Raw genomic sequence first — 16087 nt, 5'->3', positions numbered from 1 at the left:
TAGGGCATTCCAGAACATTCCACACAAGTGTACAAATTTAAGCCTCACCTAGAACAATCTAGATTAGGCAAGTTGTATCTAGAACTATGCTAGATATTTTTGGATGTAAGTAGGGAATTCTAGAACCCTCCATTGAGGAGGTAACTTAGGCCTATAAATAGGAGGCAAGGCCATTTGGCCAAGGCATCCAAGAATTGTAAGCAATTGTAAAGTTCTCTTAAGTTTCAATACAAAGCTTCCTTTCTCCCATGTTCTAAGTGATTTTAGCATTCTCCAAGCTATCTTAGCTTTCTTTGTGATTCGATCCGGGGAAGCGAGGCTTCGAAGACTTACTTAGCTTGTTCATCGAGGTATTCAAGTCTAAGTGCCGCACGGGCGGAAGGCTTAAAGAGTCATCCCGTGACACTTGGAACTTGTCGGTGACCTCTTGATAGTCATCCAGGCTAAAAGCAAGGGACTGTTAGTTTTTTATGTCGGCCTTTAGGCGCTTTGCTTGCGTAAAGATTTGGAGCTTAGATATTTCTCAATGGAGGAATAAGGTTCATTGCGCTTGAGACGCTCTCCAATGAATTCATCGAATGTGATTTGGATGTAAGGGTAGACGAAACCCTCCAATCTTTGAGAGTATTTCTTAGTCTGGCTTCGAAGGCTGTAAGGAAGGTATTGTGGGATGATAGACCACGCAAACATCAAACTGCCAACTGCGGATCCCAGATGAGCAAACATGTCTGCTGGAGTCATGTTTAAACTTTGCTTTCTTGTTTGGCCTCTGTATTTTGTTGAGAAATGATGTATACTTCATAGCTTTACATAAATAATTTTTTCTTAGAGAAGGGAAAATACTTAAAATTTAGCGTAAACAAGCATGAAGCACCACAGTGATTACTTTGTATGAATATACTAAGCATTCTGATCATCTACAATGGCGGGCGGATTCAGTCTCTATGCCTCGAAAGCGATGGGAAAAAATGCAGAAATTTGGCATAAACAAGCATGAAGCATCACACTAGCAAATCTCCGCGTCCGGTTGAACCCACATTTCTCCCATCATCATCATCATGTCTGTCTACTGTGGATCAATCAGTCTTAGTTTCTTGCAACATACAATTAGTTGTTAAGTGAGAAAATTTCACTTTAAGAAACAAAATAAGATACGAAAGAACTTAATTAACTAAGGATATTTTGATAAAACACAGATTAGAGTTACTTAGTTAAACTTATTCAAAGAAATAGACATTTTTTCCTTGCGGTACAGGTTACTTATGCCCTTGATGATCGAAACGCTTAATTAGTACAGCCCCATGAAATTATTCTTAGTACACATTAAGGAAAAACACACACTGATGAGACTCTACAAAATACAATTTAAGCAAGGTTGAAATTCATACATATGATTTCACTCTCTTTCGTTCATCTTCAAGCGCTAACTCTGTTTTCTTCGCCCGTTTCAACTTGTTTTCCATTGCATTTCTCTTCAACTTTTGGCAGGTCTTTCTCTTTTTCTTCTTTCTCTATCTTCAGTTTTGCCTCTTCCTCTGCCTTTGACTTTGCTTCTTCCTCGGCCTTCACTCTTGCCTCCTCCTTCGCAGCCTCAAGAGCTTCGATCAAGTTCTTCAAACAAGATTTAGCATCCTGCCTAACAGACTTAGGCATCAAGTTCTCAGCGACATCAGCAGGAGTCATATTGGTTTCACCCAACAAACGAGCAATCGTTTCAAACAACTCGTGTGAATCCAAATCCAAATAATTCCTAGCAAGCACTTTGAATGCTTCGAAGCAGCAGTAGGACAATTCTATGTGTTTGTCCATCCTTCCTCTTCTAATGAGCGCAGGATCAAGTTTCTCCACATAATTAGTCGTAAACACAATCAATCTCTCCCCTCCACAAGCTGACCAAATCCCATCGATAAAGTTTAGCAGCCCCGAAAGAGTCACCTTGCTCTGTGGGTTTTCTTGACCTTCCCTCATTTTTCGAACTGGATCCTTATTTTCTTCCTTGTCCTCCTCATCCTTCTCCTTCTTCTTCTTTCGCTGTCCTGTAAGATCAAGCGAGCAATCAATGTCCTCAATCACAATTATAGACTTACTCGGCGTGTCAATCAGTAGCTTCCTCAGCTCAGTGTTGTCCTTCACCGTCGTTAACTCAAGATCATAGACATCATAATCCATGAAATTAGACATGGCAGCAACCATGGTAGACTTTCCAGTGCCTGGTGGCCCGTAAAGGAGATAACCCCGCTTCCAAGGCTTCCCGATTTTCGCATAGTACTCCTTTCCCTTTCTGAACTTGATGAGGTCACTGATGATTTCCTCCTTCATTTTCGGGTCCATTGCTAGGGTTTCAAATGATGCCGGGTGCTCAAACGCCACATGGCTCCACTTTGTCCCCCTGTAGGGATGCCAATCCTGTGTAGGATTGTTGATATAGAGCTTTCGTTGCCTGTTGCTCACCAATAACTCTTTCCCTTCTTTAATCACATGATCAAGGTAAGACCTCGTGATGATATCTCTATGGCGTCTGTGGAACGTCAGCCTATAATGTTTCTTCTCATCAGACTGAGGATAGAAAGAAAATGAAGTCTGATTCGCCGTTTGTTTCCTCAAAACCCATGAAAGCTTAACGCCTTGAAATTCATCAGTCACTTCTTCATTGTCATCCATGCCAAGGACCAGAGACTTGCTGTCCTTGACTTCATGAGCTTTTAACCGCTTAGCCCGAGTGGAAGATTTCGCACTGAGGTAGCTCTGGATGGCGGAATAGATTTCGCTTCGCTTGCGAAAATCATTGGTGAATTCATCAAAGATGATTTGGATGTAAGGGTAGACAAAGCCCACTAGTTTTTGAGTGTATCTTCCTACATGGTACCGAAGATGGGGGGGAAGGTATTGTTGAACTATGGCATTAACGAACATGACACTCGCAATCACCGAGCCCATTTGAGCCCACATTTCTCCCATCATCTTCGTTTTCGTCGGAAGGGTTTTAGGAATCTCTTGAAGGTTTAGGTTTTTCTGTTTCTGCTACAAGGAAAGACATGGTTTTATATAGAGTGGAGGAGATGCTCTTTTCATGGAAGATAAGTTGACTAAAGGCAAGCAGCGGGAAGTTTGATGAGTTTCATTGTTCACAATATTCCATTGATTAAAGGAAAGCAAGAGGAAGTGTGCTGGGGTTTTGCAACTGTAGCCCACCATTATTGACTAAAGACTACAAAAGGCCATTTTTTACGGCTTTTTAGTTCTAAGATTGACAGAACTTCTCATTAGATATCTAAAATTTAAAATGATAGAAGTGGTCTGTGAGTTTGTCCACCGTCATCATTTTAGTTTTTTGTAAGAAAATTTCTGTTAAATAAGAACAAACATAACAAAATACCTTCAATTTAATAAATAACGGGTCAAAATGATTTGAAAAAAAATTGAGACTATTTTCCTTATTAACGAACATTTTTCACGAAATGATTGACGGTGGACAAACTCAAGTACTAGTTCTATAAATTTTAAATCTCAGAGACTAGATGAGGAGTTATACCAATCTCAAATACCCATATTTCGAATGTGAGCATGCAATGGGATGATTTGTAGTACAAAAAATGAGTCTGCAGTATTAAAAGAGAAAACTGCCATGTATATATAGGAGATTTTTTCTTCGGGAATTGTTATTAGCACTTCAAAAATCTCATTTGACACTCTAAACTTGTTAGATCCCACATTGCCCAGGGGTGAGGATCCTCTATGCCTTATATGTACATGCTCACCTCCTTTAGCACGTGGCATTTTGGGAACTCACTGGTTTCGGATTCCATAGGAACTCCAAAGTTAAGCGAGATTGGGCGAGAGCAATCCTATGATGGGTGATCCACTAAAAAGTTCTTGTTTGAGTTCCCAGAAACAAAACCATGAGGGCGTAGTTGGGACCCACAATAGACAATATCGTGCTACGGCAGAATCGAGTCGGGATGTGACAAAACTTTCTAGAATTAGAAAGAAAAATACACTTGTGAGGAGTGTAGAATAAGATTTTTAAAATGTTAATAACAATTTCCTTCTCCTCTTTTAGATGTTCCAAATTATGTGCCGTAATGGAAACACTTAGAGGTGAAAGATTTGGACATGGAATCGTAGACCATAATGTTGCTGTTATGAAAATTCCGAGTCTCTGATAAGAAAACAAAAACAAGACTTACAAGTCAATGGTCCACCTCACCACTCAAAACCAAGGCCAATAACATCTACATCCTCCTCGTTTAATGACAGCTACTCCCGTGCCCTTCGAGATGACAACCGTGTTGTCGAGGCTATCCTTAATGCTATGAGAATCGACACTGGTACGATCGTCCAAAGACTTCCAAGTCAGTGCCATCCTTTAATGTACACATATCATGTCTTCTAGCTTAAAATTTAAGAATTTTTCTATGTTAGAGAGATTAACAGGAAAAGTATTGAAGTAACACCAGTTGTTTGCAGCAGTCAGCTGTCAAATATAAAAGCTGCTTTCGGTAGACAAGAAGACCGGAAGCTTGTGTGGAAGTCCGGTTTAGAGAACATATTTTCGTTTGTACTCAGTTAGTGCTGACCGAAACGTGCTCTTATTTTCCGCTTATGGACACCGAAATTTCAGCAAACTTTTCTGTCCTGGTATGTCGAACATTTTCTCGAATCAAAATTTCTCCAAACGTACAACACAAGTAAATATTGAAAATAATGGTTCCATATGAAGTTTGGGATTGGAGGGTTTGGAGGGAGTAAGGTGCAGTTTGGGATTGAGGTGATTAAAACAAAAGCTGGTATGAAAAAAAGTTAGGAGCTTTTTTGTGTTTGGTAAACATTCAGCTTCAGTTTTTTTTCACAGTTTTGGGTGAAAAAAACTAAAAACAAGAAGCTGCAAAACCCAGCTTTGAAAAACCGGCTTTTTTTCACATTTGTTTTATATAAAAGTTTACCAAACACTATAATACTGCTTTTTTTTTTCAAAAGCATTTTTACAAAAAAATTTACCAAATACTCTACAGCTTTATTTCACAGTCGCTTATTCTCACAACATAGCAGAAGCAGCTTTTTTTTCAAAACACATCAATACCAAATCAGCCCTAAGTCGTGTTGTTTGAATGAAACGAGTATTTTGGTTTTGGCGTGAGTGATGAGTGGGAAGAGTTTTTTTTTTCTTTACAAATTTTAAGGGTTTTGGTTTTGGCGTGAGTATGGGTGCAACTTGGATAGGAACATCCGATTCCGACCGATTTGAGCTGAAATATTCCAAAGATTTTGTCCGATTCAAATTCAAACATTTGAAATCCAAAGATTTTGTCCAATATCAGGAACATCATACAGAAGTTCAAGTATACCTCGTTAACTCTCAACTCCTCAACTCCTCAACTCCGTCACTCTTCTCCCCATTGTTTTCTAATTCACCTCTCCTTCGAACTCTTCAACTACAAATTTATATATAGCAAATTGAACTGTCCATTTCAAATCATACATACATAGGCAGAAAAGCAAAAACTAAACTCCCGCCACATAAATTAACTGGTAACCAAACAAAGAAAAATTCTTGGAAACCAGAACAAATCCAATTGAACCTTCATGCTGAGTGATTGTAATTGAAAAAAAAAACGTATATTTAAGTGCCCAAAATTGGAGTTTTACATCATATTATGTTCTTCTAACACAAATGATTTCTCGGCCGTTAGGTAATTTATGTGGTTTTCAATCAATAGTTGTACTTATATACCAAAATGGTAAAATAGTTGAACACAAATGAAAGAAATTAATAAGAAATCTAAGTTAGAGCTGTTAAAATTCACTTTCATCTGTACAATTCAAACCTCCACACATTTATTCATACACTTCACCAATTGTAAGACACTACTAATTGCCAGGATAGCAAGATAATGAATTTTGTGAACGAAAAAAAAAATTATATGCAACTTCAACTTACCATGCCAAAGAAGCTCCATAAGAGTAGTAGCATCCTCCTTATTGCATGCATCAAAAGCATTGCAACCATAGATCCTGGAAATTATAAAAATTTATAAAAATTCATCCAATCAAGAGACAATGTAATAGTTGTGGGAAGGTGACTCTACAACCAATAGTCTAAGATATACCTCACAAATTTGCGATTCCATCATAATTTCACACAAAAAAAGTTTGAATTTCTTACTTTGAGTACAAAACTGTATTTTGTAGTTTTAACCGTGGTTCTTTTCCGGCCAAATTTCAATCAGTTAAGGAATTTCCTTAAGAAAATTACAAAACTTTCTAAGTGAACGAACAAAGAAAGAAGCAAAATTTCTATGAACGAATTGCATCCTGATCAAAATTAGCTTAATCGTTTTAAACACAAAATTAGCCAAAAGCGGTAAAGGATTACATCCAACACAAAACTTATCAATGATTGCACCTGCTTGCTTTACGTTCCAACCAAAATTTGCATTGAACAACAATAAAAAAACAAAAGAAAACAGAGAGAATATCATATTGATTGATTATGCCAACATCAAAGCCAAACAATAAAGCAGTGAGAAAGAGAGAAAATATAAAGATAAAATCCAAAATTGGATTTAGAAATTTAAGTCCTCCTCTCTCTTCATGTGTTTGTAACTTTTCAGCCCTTTTTTTGTATTGTTGTGCGGTGGATGAGTGTGAGGTGGGGTTAAGGGTAGCAACCGTTCCTGGAAAAAAAAAAACCACTCAATTGGAAATAAATCCAAACTGATGCAATTTTGCTTTGCAAAGGGAAAACTTTGTAGAACGTGGAGGTTACTTTTTTAACATATGAATTGCAACTTTTGCTTGCAAAGGGAAAATAAATCCGGAACAAAATTACAAAAATATCATAGAATGCTAACCTTCAGTCTTGACTTGAGTATGAAAAACCGGAACCGGATCCCCTCCATATCCAATAAAACTAAGCCTACTGAGCAGGTCATTGAAATTTGATTCAACGACTACAAACAATGGGACCCTCTAAAAGTTATAATAATTGTAGTCGTTTGATCAAATTTCAACGGGTTGAATGGCCTGCTTAGCAGGTTCAATAAGTGCTAAAATCTTACTTTGTTAGAATTTGAATTTTTTTAGGTTGAAATGTTCATAATTTTTTTTAGACAACAAGCCAAAAAGTCACCTTAAGAAAAGTTAACACAAAAAAAAAAAATCGCGTAATCAATTACTACATAAATAAATAAATATATATAACTCCGTATAGAGCCCGAAAGTAAATAGCCCATCATTAGGAGAAATTCTTGTATAAAGACTGACGGTTCGAAGCTCTTTGTATTGGGATTGACTGGTACTTTAGCGTTGGGAATTTGCTTTTGGACTTTCTTTTTGTATTGGGATGGACTTACTTTAGTGATGGGAATTTGATTTTGAACTTTCTTTTTATATTTGGATAGATTTATAGTTTAGTTTTGGATGCTTTTGGACTTTCTTTTTGTATTGGGATGGACTTACTTTAGTGTTGGGAATTTGATTTTGAACTTTCTTTTTATATTTGGATAGATTTGTAGTTTAGTTTTGGAAATTGCTTTGGAGTTTTCTCATTTTGTATTAGCGTTATTTTTAATGAAATAAGTTGTTTGACAAAAACAAACAATTGGGTGTACACTAGATGATATTAAGGAGGTGGTTTGGGATAACAGTTTTATTTTAAAGAAATTTATTAAAAAAAGTTTGGTAAACAAAGATAAAAATCGTGTTCAAAACAGCAGAAAGCATAAACAGCTTTATACTTACTTCCAAAAAAGATGCTTTTTTCTCATTAAAGATATGAATAATACCAATTAATATAACTTTTTTATTTACAATCTTACTTTCATTTTTTTTCCTAAAAGGACCAAGACCCTATTTGGTGAGCTTGATGAGATGGGTTGTTTCCAACTAATTTAGACTGGTAACTCAACCAATGTTTGATGTGAAAAATTGTAATGTGAACCGGATTGGCTACAAATCCAAAGTAAGGAAACTAGGATGGATTACGTAACTGTTTGGGCCCAAAATATTAGTTTGGACCAAGTATAGAATCATTCTCGGCCCAGAAGGCCTTACGACGAGATTATCATGGATCGTTTAGGTCGTGGGCTTCCAAACTTGGGTCGATTAAGTCATGCTGCAAGACGAGTCGAATCCTGGCGCAATAAGGAGTCTCGGCGAGATTAATAACCCGGAAGTGAATCCATCTCGATAAAGGACTGGGTTCAAAATTATAGTGAAAATAGGACTGGTCGAGTTAGAGTTTGATTAGGAGAAGAAGTCCTAATCCGGGTAGGTTTTTAATTCAACCTTGAAGGTATCCGGTGCTATAAATAGAAGAGGTTACGCATCGTTCAAGCCCCCTTCAATTCAACACACAACTGCCCTGCGCAAACTCTCTCAACAACTTGAGATTTTTTATTTTCTCTTTTCGCTGACACATCTTCCGTTGGCATCAACAGCACTTTGAAAGCAACCGGTGATATCTTCAGTCGGCATAGATAGCTTTGTCGCAGTAGAATCAGCCGATCTCGCAGCATCTTCCGTTGGCATCAACAGCACTGCAGCGAGGACGGTTGGTTACCTATCAAAGTCTCTGTCGAGAAGGATTTCTAAATCCTTTTTGGTCGAGGTCATCTCATTAGCCTTCTCGGCGAGGTGAGGTGTTACAATTTATTAGGCTCGGTGCATTGCACGCCGAGTTCTTGTATGATCGGATACTCCCAAGTGGGATTTAGAGTTCGGCATTCAGACGGCCGAACCACGTTCATTATTAAGACTCATATCTGCTTTGAGTATTTGTGCCCTTACACTTTGGTGTCGATTCGGCGAGAGTTTACTCTGACGAATACCATCACTGTGGCCGAATCCGACGGCGACAATTCGTGAACTTCGTAAGAATAGTAGCCTTGTCTTCAGGTTTCAAGAACCCAAGAGGCCGAGACGTGTTCCTTCCTTGGTCGCAATCGCAAGACGCAGAAGTCAGCCGCGCACCCAACGCAACATCAACAAATTTACTCCCCGGCCGAGCTTGGTCGACGAGTTGGCACGCCTGCATTCACCGAAGTACGCAGTTAGCTTATAGATTACTCGGCATGCGTGCCATGTAGGCTTGGTAGTTTTTAGGGTCAACAGTAACCCAACCATACACACAAGTTACAAGTCCCTATCCAACTCTCCGTTCTTCCACTCCATTTCTTCTCTTCTTGTGCAATTTTTTCTGTCGGCAGCAATCTGTTTCTTCAATTTGTTTTTGTTCATCATCTTCTTTTCAACCGACGCTCTTCTTCGTTTCAGCGACCGCTTTTCAGCCTCCATGTCTCGTCGCGAGAACCGTCGTTTGGATTGTCGCAAGCAACACCGTCGAGTCGTCACGAGCAGTGCAATCGATTCTTCGATGCTACATATTTTAGCTAAGCTAGCTATCCCATGTCCCAAAAGACAGAGGAGAGAGATTTTCGTATATTCCAAGTCAAACAGTCAAAATCTGCTATATGTTTCTGTTTGGACCCGATTTTACATCATCGGCCCAAGCGATCGAGGCCGTTGAGTGGACATGATTCTCGACTGGCAGATGAGACAGTGGAAATAATTTGATTATTAAAGGATAATATTATAATTATCTTTTAATATGAATTATCTTGGTATCTTTTTAAACCAGCTAAATAGAGTGCAATTCATATCCCGAAATAAGCAGTAGAATTCGAATTGATGTCTAACAGCACTTGGAAGTAAAATGAATTTAAAATTCGTCTTATCAGAATGGTGATGGCTATTATGGATGAGGTGAGGATGAGATAGGAGACCTAAGGGGGTGTTGTCAGATGAAGTAAATTAATGGCATGTATGCCGTGAATCTCCCAAAATCTCCCAAATATATATATATATAGCCTGCATGCCTATATGGCTATGCGGTGAGGCTCCCAAATATCTATTATATATATATATATATATATATATATAATAGTAGTTATCACTATTTGGTCAGATGATGTGATAAGCCTTGACATGCTTTTGATTTGTTTGAGAGGGCACGGCAGTTGAAGGATAGCCCTCTGATATGGATCAAATTTCTTTTCACAAGTTTAAGTTGCAGTTGGACTTTACAACTCTATCTAGTCGTGCCAAGCAAGTACATCAGCCATTATAAATACAGAGTCACGAACAACGGAAAGAGGACCTCCAATTCAACACACAACTGCCCTGCGCAAATTCTCTCAACAACTGAGATTTTTTATTTTCTCTTTTCGCTGACACATCTTCCGTTGGCATCAACAGCACTGTGGAAGCAACCGGTGATATCTTAAGTCGGCATAGATAGCTATCACCGTAGAATCAGCCGATCTCACAGCATCTTCCGTTGGCATCAACAGCACTGCGGCGAGGACGGTTGATTACCCATCCAAGTCTTGGTCGAGAAGGATTTCTGAATCCTTATTGGTCGAGGTCATCTCATCAGCCTTCTCGGCGAAGTGAGGTGTTACAAGTGATTACATTCGGCACGTTGAAAGCCGAATTTGATATTGGACTTCGTAAAAATAGTAACCTTATCTTCAGGTTCGAGAGCCCAAGAGGCCGAGACGTGTTCCTTTCTCGGCCGCAATCGCAAGACGCAGAAGTCAGCCGCGCGCCCAACGCAACATCAAAAAATTTACTCCTCGGCCGAGCTCGGCCGACGAGTTGGCACGCCCCGCAATCACCGACGGACGTAGTTAGCTTATAGATTACTCGGCCTGCGCGCCACGTAGGTTTTGTAGTTTCTAGGGTCAACAGTTTCTTAAGCAAAAAAAAATACTCATCCCATCCTTTTTTTTTTTTTGAGAATTTTAACAAAAAAATTCTTTAACTGTTTATTTTAATAAAAAATTATATTTTTACACTAAAAAGTTAATTCTAATATCATTCACCTTACCCTTTATTTTGTCCTTATCGTTAAAACTTAAAATTTTCAAATCTTTTTCATTAGTTTTTCTTTTTTTTTTTAGTGAAAAGTTGCTTTATTAGAACACAACAATTACACTAGAAAAAGGCCACATACATACACACAAACAAAAAGACCTTCAAAGCAATTAAAGAGCCTGAAACAAAATTTTGAGCCCAAAACAAAAAACAAAGGAGTTTTAATACTGTTCACTTTAACGAAAAATCATATTTTTACACTAAAAAGTCAATTCTGGTAGTACTATTCAATTTACCCTTTATTTTGTCCTTATCGTTAAAACTCAAAGTTTTCAAACCCTTTTCATTAATTTTTCTAAAAAAAACATTGAAACTAACCCTAGCAGCTTCAAACCGTCTGTGTATTTACTAAAATAGATTAACAAAATAACCTTAATTTTATTTCATTTTTTTACAAAGATGATCTTTACAATATGATTTATAATATAAACGATTGTGCAATTCAAACACAATAAGTTTTGAGTAAGTTTCTTTTCAAACCTTTTTCATTAATTTTCCTAAAAAAAACATTGAAACTAACCCTAGCAGCTTCAAACCGTCTGTATTTACTAAAATAAATTAACAAAACCTTAATTTTAATTCATTTTTTTACAAAGATGATCTTTACAATATAATTTATAATATGAACGATTATGCGATTCAAACACAATAAGTTTTGATTTCAAGTTCCTACTCATCAACCAAACATTATTGTTTTATTAAATTAGATATTAAATTAATCACCGTACGTTGAGCTATATAATCAAACGGTGATAAAAACTAGTGACTACTTGGAGTGGATGTGTTTTCCTTGCAATCTCTTTGGGATTTAGGTTTCTTGCCTAATTAATGGTGAAGTATGTGATCGTGTTTGGGTCGACTAACCCCCACCTTCTCATTTGTCCATGTGTAATAATGGCCATCCATGACCCACCCTTAGTGATTATGATAATGCAAGGAGGAACGCTTTAGCATTAGATGCAACGTCGTGGTTAGGTTGTGAACTCCTCGCACTACTCTTTTCTAATAGTTTATTCGGTTGTTTGCCTCGGAGTAGGTTTTCTTGTAACTGAGCAGTAACTGCGCAGAACAAATGTGAAGGAAAACAATCTCAGACATCCAAGGAAGGAAAAAAGCAGCATAAGCTCTCAAGCCCGGCGAAAGGCGAAAGCTCTTAGGCGGCCACTGCGAATGTTCTTGAGAAACAAGCCTTACATTTTGTCATCATCGATATCCATTTTTTTACATTCAAACAAAAATTCTAATTCAAAAAAATAATCATAATATAAATAAAAATAATAATTCTGCTCAGATAATTTGAATTTTCATTCTCATTGATTTTTTTACAAAATCTCTGAAGTCTGACATGTGAATTAATTCAGAAATCATCACAGCAGATTATTGTAAAAATAAATAAATATTAACCCCGAAAACCAAAATTAAGCAACAATTAGAAACTAATTGCTCTCATAATTTCTCTTAAGAGTTATCCATTCATGTTCTGAATCGGAATAGCGTATATTGCCAATTCCAGGCACGTAATCACAGAGCAAGATCAACACAAAATTCGAACAGAATTTTAAAAAAAAAAACTAAATAGTTTAAACGAAAATTTGAAATTGGTAAAAATTGGAAGAGCGATCAGAGATGGTTAAGGGTTGTCGGTCACGGTTAAATCAGAAACACGGACCAATAAGTTCCTCATCATATCACACTTTAAACCCTAATATTTCCAATTAAATTGGTTTTTTTTTTTTGAGAAATTCATGAAACAAAAAAAAATCAACAAAAAATAGGAAGAGTGGAAGAAATCATCAGAGACTTAAATACTACGAATCACGGAAAATGGAGCGTATCCATCATATTGTTGCAGTATTTTCTTCATCACCTGATTCGCAATTTCCACATCACAAAACTAAAATTGAAGTAAAACAAACTAAATAAATCATACATGAAGAGGGAGGGGCGGCGGAGGCGGAGGGGCGGCGGAAAGGGGAGCGGGCAGCGGAGAGTGTGTGTTTCTGTGCAGTTGACGAGAAACCCTAGAGGGACAGGAGGAGGAAGAAGAAGATGGTTTGGAGCTCTAGGAGAGCATATTTATAGTGTAACGGCGGAGGTGTTAAAACCCTAATGCGAAGGTCCTGGATTTTGATATGGGCTTTCAGACATAAATGGGCCTTGTATTCACTTACTACGTATTCATACTGCAAAGGCCAATCTCTATACTAGTCCACAAATGAATCCCAAAAACAGATCTTTTGGGCTAGTATGACCTACAGGTGGGCCAGGGGCGATTCCGTTTGGTTCGGTTAAACTTTCAAATCACATACTGACTCAAAATTTTGCTTACTCACTTTTTTTTACGTGTGAATGGTTGAGATTTAAGTGATTAAGCTTGTGAAAAAAAAAAATTGCAAGGGAGAATTTCGACACTAACTCAATGCAAGTGTTAACAAAATAATAAAAGTAATATTGACAATTAAGTTATGTTTAGGTGAGTTTCAAAGAGTCAAATTCGATAGGAACCAAACCGCTTAGTTTGGTTCTGTTCATATAAGATTTCATTGCTTTAACATAAAATTCAAACCAAATTGCTCAAATTCGTTTGGTTTGGTTTGGTCTGGTCTGATCGGGTTGAACAGTTCGAACAATTGTCTGACTACTCCTAGGTCTTTCCCTTTTAAAATTCGAAGAAATTGAGGATCCAACGAAAATAAACGTAACATATAAACATAACCATAAGAACCAAAAGCAAATAAAACTTGATACTTATTACAATGAAAATACTCTTAATCAAATATAAAACTGGATTACCACAAATGAAGGGCAAACTAGCTACAAAGAGGTATACCCAGCAGCACCCCACCCTGCAGGACAAAATGTGATCACATACTCGCTTGCCTTGCAAGTCACCAATGGAGGTGGTGAATCATAAGCATAGCTGTAATACGAAGGGCAAGCATCTTTGAATATCTTCGAGTACACACTCGGCTTGCATTTTTCCGGGGTTCCATACTTATTCCGGCAACAAAACGAGTCCGTATCAAACGCCAAACAAGCACTTTTGCACGCCACAACTTCCCCTTCGTCGTTTAAAACCTTCAGCTCATCGGGGCAACAAGTTTTCAAATCTTTCAAACACCCTCTGACAGCGCAATTGGATGCCGCCGGCCTTGATAAGATTGCAACCGGAAGATTATATCCATCAACCACGCTCACAGCGTAGAAATTTGGCTTGCCTTTGTCGTCTTGAAGCGAAACTTCCACTAGTGTCACCGGTGGATTGCCTATTAGTCCATTGCATGCTAATCGTCCGCCACAATCTCCTGTTTCGCAAGCAGGCTTGCAGTTGGAGACAAAGTCGCATCCTGTTCGGGCCCAAATCCGACCACTCCATGACCACGGGGCAGTAATGGGCTGAGTATGTCCGGCGGGGAGGAAGAAGCCGCCATCAGCTATCACAGGCTCTCCGGTGTTGGGGGCAGTCGCTGGCCATATGGGGAAGGGGCACTTATTCTGTATGTAAAATGTAACCGTATGTGCCATTCCCTGTCCTGCAATAGAATATATTGATTCAATGCTATCATACATATAAGATTAAGAACATATTTGACACTGAAAAATCTGAATCTACTCTAAAAGCGGAAAGTGATTTTCGCATTCACGTTTTCTCCCCTGTACTCCCAATTTTTATGTTTCAACGAAATTACCAAATAACATGAAAGTCCACAGTAGGAGCAGAAAGAAAGCGGCAACAGAGTCAGGCAACTTCATGGTACATTCAGGTGGAATACAATGTTTGTTTAGCAGCAACATTTATAGGTAAAGTTAAATGGTGCTTCTTCTTGGATTGCACTTCAAGGTTTGAAGTGGACAATCTTCGGAGATAATTAAGACAGGATTATAGTTATGTTGCCCCTTTAAGCAACATTCTTAAACTGCCATTTGGACCCTCCGTTGACAAATCATGAGAAGCAAAACAATGTCTAATTACTTTTGCACACAAAAATCACCACTAATAGGCCACATGGAAAAAATAAGATGGGCAGTAATTATCAGCGGTGCCGACTAAGCAGAAAAAAGAGTGATGTGACCCTCAATTCCCAACTTTAAGGTCACTCTTTTATATGGTAAAATATTATGTGCAATCGATTATATATGATAATGTGTCTATTTTTCTTCTCATGTGATATATTATGTGAAGGAAGAGATACTAAAATAATGCTAAACATAAGAGCATATAAGTTCGGTTATACCTAAGTTTATCTCATTTTGTGTGCAAAATCTCAACTGAGTATAAACTTGTTCATGTTATACATCTCATGTGTCACGTGAGGAGCAAGATTGGTAAGGGAGGATATACAATTGGTTGCACCTAAATTTCTCTCAGAAAGCAGAAAGGCAAAAGCTTTACAACAATTTAACAATGGGTCAATGATGATGAAAGATTTGTGTAATATGATAAACGAAATATTAAGGAGACTCACTCAAAAGTGACTCTCTATGAACTAATGTTGACATGAGAATTAAAGTTAAATTGTGAGGTGATAAAAAGTTTATAGAGAGTCTCCTTAGCATTTCTCAAAAGCTCTCGGATAATCATCAATGCAATTAATGTGGTAATCAAGAAATTCAACCCAGGATTCTGACCAGACCCTCTCAGCTTTTGTGCATTGTTTTCTTTCCAAAATCCAGATAATATTTGTTATAACAATAGTGATATTTGTTGCCCATTTTATAACAAAATAATAAATGAGTTCCCTTCTTGTTCTGGTCTCTGCAAAATATGTTTCAGAAATTCAAAAAATAAAAAATTGCCTCTTTTTAGTAAAATCTATTCACATACATGGAAAATGACATTATTGTCCAGAGTGGATTACCTTACCTTCTCCTTCACCTGCCACATTCAGCTGTCAAGAATATCCAATGGTATGCACACTGCATCCCCTGCATCAATTTCACTTTGCAAATTTGCTATTCACCATCTCAGCAAATACCATCTACTCAAGTCTGGATGCAGTACATTGAAACTGTTCATACTCACAAACTTATATACACCAAAATGTCGCTGTGACGATATATCACGGACCTTCCACCAACCCAAAATTGAGAATCACATTGCACCAAACACTCAAACCAGAGGGAAGGCCACCACGGTATTGGCTGAGGAGGT

General features: G+C 37.7%; 2 protein-coding genes and 4 non-coding genes across 8 annotated transcripts; all 6 read right to left on the bottom strand.

Moving 5' to 3' along the window:
- Nucleotides 1-1180: 1180 nt before the first annotated feature.
- Nucleotides 1181-3284, bottom strand: LOC103404391 (AAA-ATPase ASD, mitochondrial-like). The gene has a single exon (XM_008343293.4). It carries the CDS (start codon nt 2959-2961, stop codon nt 1417-1419), a length of 1545 nt encoding a protein of 514 aa, XP_008341515.1. The 5' UTR covers nt 2962-3284; the 3' UTR covers nt 1181-1416.
- An 8737-nt stretch (nt 3285-12021) lies between these two features.
- On the bottom strand, nt 12022-12147 carry LOC114822804 (small nucleolar RNA SNORD14). The gene has a single exon (XR_003770998.1). It is a non-coding gene; the product is annotated as a small nucleolar RNA SNORD14 (small nucleolar RNA).
- Nucleotides 12148-12215: 68 nt separating this feature from the next.
- On the bottom strand, nt 12216-12314 carry LOC114822834 (small nucleolar RNA R64/Z200 family). Its single transcript, XR_003771023.2, has one exon. It is a non-coding gene; the product is annotated as a small nucleolar RNA R64/Z200 family (small nucleolar RNA).
- A 62-nt stretch (nt 12315-12376) lies between these two features.
- LOC114822833 (small nucleolar RNA U54) lies at nt 12377-12466 on the bottom strand. The gene has a single exon (XR_003771022.1). It is a non-coding gene; the product is annotated as a small nucleolar RNA U54 (small nucleolar RNA).
- A 257-nt stretch (nt 12467-12723) lies between these two features.
- On the bottom strand, nt 12724-12809 carry LOC114822832 (small nucleolar RNA Z199). The gene has a single exon (XR_003771021.1). It is a non-coding gene; the product is annotated as a small nucleolar RNA Z199 (small nucleolar RNA).
- Nucleotides 12810-13617: 808 nt separating this feature from the next.
- Nucleotides 13618-15982, bottom strand: LOC103404393 (pathogenesis-related thaumatin-like protein 3.5). Of its 3 annotated transcripts, none has more exons than XM_008343296.4 (2): nt 15795-15982; nt 13618-14468 (listed from the first exon to the last, which is right to left on the bottom strand). In XM_008343296.4, exon 2 carries the CDS (start codon nt 14458-14460, stop codon nt 13750-13752), a length of 711 nt encoding a protein of 236 aa, XP_008341518.1. In that variant the 5' UTR covers nt 14461-14468; nt 15795-15982; the 3' UTR covers nt 13618-13749. The 3 variants fall into 3 exon arrangements, with proteins under 3 accessions (XP_008341518.1, XP_008341519.1, XP_008341517.1); XM_008343297.4 differs by having other exon boundaries at nt 15800-15938; XM_008343295.4 differs by lacking the exon at nt 15795-15982 and adding an exon at nt 14625-14719.
- Nucleotides 15983-16087: the final 105 nt, after the last annotated feature.

The sequence above is a fragment of the Malus domestica genome, chromosome 17 (assembly GCF_042453785.1).
Source record: "Malus domestica chromosome 17, GDT2T_hap1".
Taxonomy (NCBI): domain Eukaryota; kingdom Viridiplantae; phylum Streptophyta; class Magnoliopsida; order Rosales; family Rosaceae; genus Malus; species Malus domestica.
The sequence above is the reverse complement of the archived record's forward strand: the minus strand, read 5'-3'. Positions and strand labels throughout refer to the sequence as shown.